The 10,200-nt window shown below is 36.1% G+C and overlaps 1 protein-coding gene across 1 annotated transcript in view; it reads left to right on the top strand.

Moving 5' to 3' along the window:
* ANXA10 (annexin A10) overlaps positions 1-10,200 on the top strand; it is a gene marked incomplete at its 3' end in the record, with an annotated part of 101,184 nt that overhangs the window by 72,731 nt on the left and 18,253 nt on the right. The window contains exons 5-7 of the mRNA XM_008586354.1: positions 3,111-3,224; positions 4,971-5,061; positions 6,025-6,104. Of these exons, the coding sequence (XP_008584576.1) occupies positions 3,111-3,224; positions 4,971-5,061; positions 6,025-6,104 (285 nt within the window). The remainder of the gene's footprint in view (positions 1-3,110; positions 3,225-4,970; positions 5,062-6,024; positions 6,105-10,200) is intronic.

The following is a 10,200-nucleotide window of genomic DNA, read 5'->3' as shown; positions in this document are numbered from 1 at the left end:
TTTTTTCATTTAATATAACTAGATAAAAGCACCATAGACCATTAAAATTAAACTTTCATAAGTCATTAGTCCTCAGTGAATCTTAGGCCTCTGCCCCATTATGATGCAAGCTTAATAAAAGTAAGGACTAATAGTTTAATAATAGGGACTAATAGTATAATAGCTTAATACTAGACTCCCAGTCCCTGGAATAGTCTGGTAATAGAGTATCTGTTCAATCAATCAATCAATAATTTGCATTCTTTTTAAAAGGAATTTTTTAGATGTGATTTATTAGGCTTTTCATATAAACTCATATATCGGGGTGAAGATTGGGAAATTTTTTAAAAAATATTTTGATTTTAGATACCATAACTAATCTTCCTTCAAAATGTGCCATTTTTCTCCCATCCTTTCTGCTTCCACTACCTCATTCCAAGCTCACATGCTTCTGATAGCTACAGCTATCACCTCCCATGCAGTCCCCCTGCCTTCTGCAATCACAATCTGTACCACCATCAAAATAATTTACCTTCAGCACAGCTCTTTAAGGTTAGGTTTTGCCTTAGGTTTCCTTTGTTATCAAAAGCTGCCCTCATTTCTGAGCTCCCACAGGATCAAACATCTTCAATCATCACGCAATTCTGCATTGTAAGTCCAATTTTGTATTCATTTTCTCTCCATGTGGATCCTTCAGTCTTTTCAGATTAACCTATATGTACCAACTACACACACATGCAAGCACACAGACATGAGGATTACTCCTGCCTCTGACTTCTCTTTTACTGCCTGACCTACATTCTTAAGTGGTGTATTCGTCAGTGTTCTCCAGAGAAACAGAACCAACTGGATGTGTAGATAGATAGATGGATTGACAGACTGATAGATTGATTTAAAGAAATTGACTCACATTATCGTAGAGTTAGGAAATCCAAAATCTACAGGGTAGTTCGGTGGGCTGGAGACCCAGGAAAGAGTGGTAGCATGAGTCCGAAGGTGGTCTGCTGGCAGAATTCCCTCTTTTTCCAGGGAGGCCAGTTTTTTTCTGTTACTACTTTCAACTGATTGGATGAGGTCCACACACGTTATGAAGGGTAATCTGCTTTACTCAGTCTACTGATTCAAATGCTAATCTCACCTTTAAAAAATAACCTCACAGAAACATCTAGAACAATTTTTGACCAAATATCTGGGTACTGTGGCCCAATCAAATTGACACATAAAATTAACCATCACAAATGGCTTCTCCATCTCCTGTCACAATGTTACTTGTCCAAACATGTCCCATTTCCCTAATGTCTTTCCTAATCCTTTTAATCCAGTCTGATCTGTTATCTGAATTCTTATTACACTTTTGTACTATTGCTTCAGGATCCTGTAATGTGAAAAATGATATTGAAAGCCTGAGAAAGTGTATTAGCTCTCATTTTACTTAGGATATCTCTGGGTATATGGAACGTGAATCTCCTTGAAAACAGAGACTCTGTGTTGCATTTCCCCAGCATCTGCCACAGCATCTCGGAAACAGTATTCAATAAACAGCCTGTTAATAATTTTAATCTTCCATTCATCAAATATTTATGGAGCTTCTACTGTGTGCATGAGAATATAAGCTTTGCAAGCTCAAATGTTCATGTCTGTTCATTACTATAGCCCTAGGACCTGGAAGAATGCTTGGCTCATGATAGCCCTTTAACGATAGACTAGGGTATTTCAAAAAGTTTATGGAAATATTTGTATTATCTTTTAGTTCTGTTTTTCCACAAACTTTTTGAAGTACCCTTGTACAATGGTGGATAATGAGAGAATTAAATAGAATATAAGTTCCATGAAAGGGAGCTCACATGCCTCTTATAAATACTCCAAGCACCTGGCGCAACTCTGGACATTTATTATTTGTTCATTAGATCAATTGTATTGGTTGCAGCAAAAAATCAATAGATTCTCTCTTTTATCAGTTACCACCTTGTGGATAAATGCTTTTATTTGCTAAAATAGAAAATCCACAGTATAGAAAGATGCTGTTGGATTATGCTAAATAAAATTAAAATTATGACTATTTTGTTGTTATTCCAATAGAGTTTATTATGCCATGTTGACATCTGTTACTTGAATTGTATTATTCAACCACCTCAGCACTAAAATATTGAATATTTTTAAGTAAAAATGGATATACTTTACACATTTTCGCAAGAGATGGTAAATTTTTAAAATATTTTAGATGTCTTGGTAATTCTACAGAAAATAAATTTAGCATTTATTTAAATTTAAATTCCACTCTATACTAGCAAAATAAAAGGCAAAAAATTAAAATTATGTATTTCATATTTTATACCTGTATTCCAGGAACAAAAATCCAGCATGTGTGTTTTTCTATTTAAGTGTTTAACTTTCAACATTTTGGGTGATGCTACTATTATTTGAAGAAAGTTCTAAGGTTACTTAACCAATTTACGTAAGCTATTTGGCAATACTATAACCAGGGCTCCCTGCTAAAGGAGACTGCTACTATAATGAAATAAAATGAACTTCATATTTTCTTTTTTTTTTTTTTCTCTTTTTGTCTTTTTTACTGACTGGTAACGGGATCGCAACCCTTGGTGTTGCGCCTGCACCGTGCTCAGCCAGAGAGTGGGAACCGGCCTCCACATGGGATCCAAACCCTCAGCGGGACTGCCTCCGTGCTCCCAAGCGGCGCACTCTACAGTGTGCCACCGGGCCGGCCCATGCTACTATAATGAAATAAAATGAACTTCATATTTTCTAATGTTTCATTTTCTACACAAGAAAACTAAGAACTCACAACTAAAATGTTTTTAGTTTTCAGCTTTTATTTATTTTCATGATATGATCAAATCAGGATTTGGGTTTAGGGGTTAGAGAAAGAGAATTGTTCTATTTTCATATGACTACCATCTCATATGCTCTATCACGTGCAAATGTGATTAAATCAGTTATTTGCAGCCCTCAAGTCCATTAGCTCCTGTAGTCCACATATAAATGTGTGAATCAAAACCAGACTTATTACATGAAATGATACGGAAAAGGAAATCTTACCAGAAGACTTTCTGCAATTGTCCCAATTCTCTTCTATATTTGGTAACTAACATACTGAAACTTTTTATTCATAGGACCTGATTGGGGATCTGAAGGAGAAGCTTTCACATCACTTCAAAGACATTATGGTTGGCCTCATGTACTCACCACCATCTTACGATGCTCATGAACTCTGGCATGCCATGAAGGTAGTGATCTGATCCAAAAGTACACCTGTAAGAGATACAGACTGATATTGCAATAGAGGGGAGACTGCCCAGTGATGCTCCAACATACAAATACAATCGAGAAGAGAGGAGGGAATATCCATGCAATGATGTACCCGTGGAAATGCTGCAGTCAGGGGAAGTGGCCTGTGGAAGAGCCCGGTGGCTGGGATCAGCTGCTCTTGTGTTTTAAAAACTCAGGTTTACTGAGCCAGCTCCCTGCTGAGCTACCAAAGGAAAGAGTAAATAAGCCTCCAGGGCTATTCAGATTTGTGTTTCCTGATATGTATTTATGTATTAAGGGAGACATGTTAAAAATTATGTGAATCCTTTTAAATTATTTGCAAAAATTTGGTTTATTAAGTCAAAATAAGATATTGAATCAGAGACAAAATATAGACTACATCTTTATTTTTATGACCTTAGCTTAGTTCTTTACAAAAACTATTGTTCAGATGTATCAAACTTTTACTTTTTTTTTTTTGTGACCGGTAAGGGGATCGTAACCCTTGGCTTGGTGTTGTCCGCACGGCGCTCAGACAGTGAGCGCACTGGCCATCCCTATATAGGATCCGAACCCATGGCCTCAGCGCTCCCAGTGCTGCACTCTCCCGAGTGAGCCACGGGGTCAGCCCGAACTTCTACTTCTGAAGGATTAGAATAATTCTTTCTTACAGGAAAGTCATTTCCATGGAATAAATTTACTACAGATTTGTTACAGATATTGTTGGCTTGGGAAGGAAAAGAGGGCCTTTTAACTTATTTTCAAATGCTGATATTAAGCACCTGCAGAACTGTTGAAATCATTCCAGTATGATGCTTGCCAATGACCAGATTACCACAATCTGTGAACAATGTGTGACAGGAAAGAAGCAAGAGAAAAAAACAAATAAAGGAATGTGGATTTTGGCCATCATGTTTACTGATCAGAAAAGGGACTGTATAAAATTTATGTGAATTTCAACTGCTCAGTTTTTTAAAATGTTTCATGTCAATCTCTACCTCTTGAAAAATTATTTGACTAAAAATTACATGAACAAAGTCATATGTTGCTATTTTGGTATATTTTAACAATGTTTCATAGAATGGTGAGGATTTCTGAGGCTCCCTTGAAAAAGGTGTGTTGTCTTTAAAATCACTATCACAGAGTAATATACACATATGTCTGTAAGAGATCACAAAAAGCACCCTGTCCAAATGTGTAGTCAGATTGCACAAAATTCACCATCTAGGTCTGGCAAGTTAACCCAGTTAGAATGCACTGTGATAATATCAAGGTCAAGGGTTCAGATCCCCATACAGGCCAGCCGCCAAACAAACAAACGAACAAACAAAAAAGCAAAATTCCACATCTAAGGAGGGGCAGGGACAGGTCCCCGAAACATCCTTGGAAATTAGAAGACCTATGTTCTAATTTCAGCTTGCTAAAATATTGATATTCCAGCAGCAAATAGAAATGCTCAGGACCATGAGCATTGTTTAGGCATATCTTCTTCCACATTGCTTTATTCTAAATGAAGAAACAGAGCTTCCTTCTCAGGGTCAAACAGCTAGTAAATGGCAGAGCCAGCACTGAGATTGGGCCTATCTTTACCCAAACACACTTCGTTTCCCTTCTGCCACCTGCCAGAACACCAGGAACGCTGTATCCCTTTATTGTACATAAGGTGCACTATTATTCCCAAGAAAAATGCCCTTATGGTTCTCTTTCTTTCTTTGTTGTTCCAGGGAGTAGACACTGAAGAGAATTGCCTCATTGATATATTAGCTTCAAGAACAAATGGAGAAATTTTCCAGATGCGAGAAGCCTACTATTTGCGTAAGGGAATATACACATGTGCATGTATTTTACATATGTGTGAAGTTCATATTTTTCAAAAGACACACAAAAAGTTCCAGTTTATGTGTCTTAAATAACTTCTTAGGACACATTACATCCAAAATAACAAGAGCAATTAACTCATTAAATAAAATTAATGATCAGCATCCTAAAGATGAAACAACTCCCTAGACGATCAAGTTAAGCAAATTCTCCAGAAAAATAATTACAAGTTTCTACGAAGTGAATCTTTCCATTAAGACAGGAATGTACTTAGCATCTTGGCTCAGGGAGCATTTTATCTTTTACCAAGGAGAGAGACTAGGTTCAGAGACAAAATGAAGCACGATAATTGCTCAGCGAATTCTACAAATACTCTGTATCTGCTTGGCTTCATTTTTCATAATCTCTGTAATCTACCTCAAAATCATATTTTTACACATTTCAAAAGTAGAAAGGGTAACTATTTGCATTTTTAAAAAGATTTCATGCCTTAAGTTCCATTGCATCATATGTTATGTAACATTGAATGTCAAGAAAGTGTTTCGGGCAATCACCTCTACTGCATTTGAACAAAAACAAGACTTCTCCAAGGGAAGTGAAGAAAGAACCTTCACTTAAAATATTAGAATGAGACCAAACACTTGGGAAAAATGCTGGACTGGGCAGCAGTCTATGCAACTAGAATGCATAACTCTAAATGTTGAGAATTAGAGAATATGATATGACTCTCAATGCTAATTTTCAATTTTGGAGTAAAGATAATTTTTTAGAGAAAATAGACCTGTGCCTGTGTCAGATTTCTTTGGTAAATAGTTTATTGACAAAGGAATATCAACAGATTCATTGTATTTCCTCTACTTCCCATTCATGACTAGGGAAGTAGCATTAACTTATTCAAAGCACATTGGTATGTGGTTCTATAATAAATCATGCCTTTAATGTGAATATTCTTTTACCCAGAATACAGCAATAACCTTCAAGAGGACATTTATTCAGAGACCTCAGGACACTTCAGAGATACTCTCATGAACTTGATTCAGGTATGGCATTCCAAATTTCACACCATTTTGCATTATTAAAAAATAAATATATGTCATTTGCAAAAACTAGGACAGAAAATTCCGGTATATTTCTGTTCAACAGAAAATTTACTGTAATAACATTTTCTGAATATTAGCCATGTTTAAGGCACTCAACTAGAAATTTGAGTTGGGTATAAAGACAAATATGAATAGTATACCAGCTCTATTCTCAGAAAATTAAAAATCTATCATATTCAAAATGATTATAAATATACATATATATAAATAATTATATATTGCAAGGGAGTTAAAAGATTAAAATGTTACAGTTACAATTTATAATTCTAATTAGAATTTAATTTCATTTTTTAAAACTGCTAAATGGGTTAGGAGCATACAAAGTTTTCTGAGCTCCTACTATGTGTGAGAAGAAAAGCATATTTCTCATTTACTAGCAACAAAGCACTGAAATATAAATATTCTTATAAAATAAACACTTCAAAATTAAAACTATAGTGAATCAAAAAGTATAAGTTCTAGCTTATAAGGTTCTGACTGTATAAAGAGCTGGTAAGTATAAATCCAGAATTTAACTGAATCCTATAGACTGTGGTATTATAAGTTAGCAAGAAAAGGCATTACTTCAAATTAAAATTAGATTTCATCATTTACCCTATTTTTCTGTACTGACTAAATGGTATGTAATTATTTCCATTCAAATAACATTTCTTGAAAACTTTTCACATATTAGATTGTAATAAGAATTATATTTTAAACATATAGTTTTTTTGTTTCATGCTGAGTGGGAAAAAAAACACACATAAACTCTTTTTGCTATACTCTTACTCAGCAACAATCAACACAGAAGACAGACTTCTACAACCAAGAGTCGGGTATTCCTCCCCCCCAGCAAGCAAGCAATTCTGCAGCGGACACCAGCTGGGTGTCCTCTAATTCAATTCCAACACTATGTACCTGAAAACAGTGTCAAATACCACAGTGTAGCTCAGTCTTAGAAGACTGTTGACTGGTTTATTATAAAGGATATTGCAATGGATCCAGAAGAGACTCATAGGGTGAGGTATGGGGAAAGGGAGCAGAGCTTCTTCCGACCTGAAAACAGTGTCAAATACCACAGTGTAGCTCAGTCTTAGAAGACTGTTGACTGGTTTACTATAAAGGATATTGCAATGGATCCAGAAGAGACTCATAGGGTGAGGTATGGGGAAAGGGAGCAGAGCTTCTTCCATGCCCTCTCCAGCACCCTCCAGGAACCTCCATGTGTTCACATATCTAGAAGCTCCCCAAACCCTGTGCTTTTGGGTTTTATAGAAGCTTCATTATGTAGGTGTGAATCAAGCATGGACAAACATGTGTAGAAATTGGACAAAAAGGGCACAATCTAACACTAACGATCTGGGTGGAGAAACCCAGCAAGGTCTCTTTGTTCAGATTCTTCTTGGTCTCTGTTCAGTCTTCCTTTCTCCCAGGTATGGGTGGTGTGGGGGAGCCTTTCTCAAATGGGGGTCTTATGACCTATAATCAAATTAAGTAGGTCAGAGAATTTCCTTATGGCCAGCCAAGACAGAAAGGTGAGGAAGTTTAGAACAAGCCTGGAACCATGGATGAAAACCACAATAAACATATCATAATATCACACGTGCATATTCTTGAATGTGCCTGTCATCCTATTTAGCAAAGGCATTCAGGAATGCAAGGAGAAAGACAGTCAGTGTTCAGCTATTAACTACTGAAAGAGAATCTAGAAGCCCACAGCTGGGGAAAATGTCTTAGCCAGTATTTTGGTTTGGTTTTATATTGTATGCATGTGTGTGCAAGTATGTGTATTAGAAATTAAATAAGCATTTCTAAATCCCTAAAACTTTCCTTTACATATGAAAAACATAACTGAGTAGTTAGCAAACAATTTCACTACAAGACATAGGTATCATTTTGTAACATGGGAACGTGAAATTAAGGAAAGATTTCATTGCCTTTAAAGAAAGAAGAAATGAAAGCCCTTTTAGTGGAAATAAAGTGGAAGAGTGGAACCCAGGACAGAGAAAGATTCAGAGTCCAGAGGGAGGACCCTAGAGTGAGACTCCTGTCTGGAGCCCTCAGGAACCCAGAGCCCCACACTCTTAGGAGAGGAGTTAGTATCACCATATAAATATATAACACAGACCATTGTCTATTTTTTCTTTTATTTCTCTGAACCCTTCCAGTGCCAACTGCCTCCATTAGTTCCAGGATATTTGCTAGCTTAAACATTTCTGTGGCTACTGTTGACAAACTGGGAGAGGATCATGCTTGTCCTTTGCCCTCTTGGCTTTATCTGAAGGGCTGTTGTAGAGCATACCCTCCTTGAGGGCTGTACCTCTTTCACAGCTCAATTTTGGTAAATTAAGAGATGTAACAGTTTGTATACTGCTAAAGTAGTCTACTTTACTGTGAGTTTATGATGTCATGGAGAAATGTGATCAACTTGCTTCCAGTTAGTTCCATTTACCACTTAACCAGACCCCAAATTCTTTCCAAGATATATTTATTAAATATAACATTTCTTTGCATCTTTGAACACCCCTTATGCCTCTCTTTTTTTCACAACTTAAAGACAATTCATTGAAGGCTCTCTCAGACAGTAAAAATAGCTGGTATAACTGCAAGACTAAGTCGTAAAAGGCTTTTGCCTTTCAAAGCCTTTTCAAGTCTCAGCTCACATTGCTAGGAATCAGTAAGTAGTTTCCTCTTCTAACTCTTAGAGGAACCAAATTTCTAAAGTTTCTTTCCCCTCTCTTTCATTCCTGCTTGCAAAGCAACCAATTATTTACTAAGCTCATCTCTTTCTTGCGATACATGGCTAAAAGCATAAAGTAAACACCATTTGTCAAGCTCATGTGAAGAGCAGAACAGGTGCTTCTGATCAGAAAATAACTCCCCTTCAAGAAGTGATGCAGAGACTCAGTCTCTATCCACCTTCACACCTAGCAGTATCATGCCTATCTTCAACCTGCAAAAGCTAAAAGACAATGGAGGATTGTTCATGAGAGTTTTCATGGGCATCATTGTGATGCATATCATTTCTGCTCAGATTTCATTGGCTAAACCTCAGTCAGATAGACCTACTAAATATCAAGGGTAGCACAAAACATAGTTCAGCTGTTCGTCTTTAAGGAAGTTGAAACAAGTTTGGCAGTCAGCTATCAGTGTGCATCAAAGTTGAAAAAGAAAATTGAATGCTGCAACCAAGAAGACAAATGGGCAACAGAAGATGGTAAGTATAAAGATGTCCATGCCAATAAGTAGAAAACTTACACAGATGACTGCATTAGGCATAAAGAGAATTTCCAAAATAATAGCATATATAAGCAAAGAAAAAAAGAAAAGAAAAAGCAAATAACTGAGGAGAGAGGAGAAGCAGAAAATAGGGAGAGTTTGGCCAACTGGTTCAAAGTTACAGTTAGAAGGAATAAGTTCTGGTGTTCTATGGCACAGTAGCCTGACTAAGGTTAACAGTTAAGTTTTGTATATTACATTTTAGCTAGAGGAGAGGCTTTTGAATGTTTTAGCCACAAAGAAATAAACACATGAGGTGATGGTTATATTAACTACCCTGACCCGATCATTATACAACATACATATGTATCAAAACATCAGATTGTACCCCACAAGCATGTACAATTACAATGTGTCAATTAAAATAAACGAATAAGTAAACAAATTGAAGATAAAAAGAGATATAGGTTTTAGCAGAGTATGCCAGAAATGGTGTCTCTTACTTTACATTGTGATGACTCACTATTTTTAGTGAAAATAAACTACAGCACTAGCAGGAAAAAAATAGTAATAAAGTAAAATTCCCTGCATGCTTTCTTAAAAGTATTTTAAGAAGGAAAATGTCTTTGCAATTTTAGCCATGCTTTACATTTCTGAACATACTTTTATCATGTCACCATTTCAAACGAATGAATGATCTTTTAAAAGACCAGTGTATGAAACTTTCTTCGACCTACCTTTAATCTTACTTGTAAAGTGATGATGTTTATTACATTACCAAAGAGGAAATAAAATATCATGTAAAGCTAATTTTAATTTCTACATTATTAATTCTACC

The sequence above is a fragment of the Galeopterus variegatus genome, unplaced genomic scaffold (assembly GCF_000696425.1).
Source record: "Galeopterus variegatus unplaced genomic scaffold, G_variegatus-3.0.2 Scaffold3960, whole genome shotgun sequence".
Classification (NCBI taxonomy): Eukaryota; Metazoa; Chordata; class Mammalia; order Dermoptera; family Cynocephalidae; genus Galeopterus; species Galeopterus variegatus.
The sequence above is the reverse complement of the archived record's forward strand: the minus strand, read 5'-3'. Positions and strand labels throughout refer to the sequence as shown.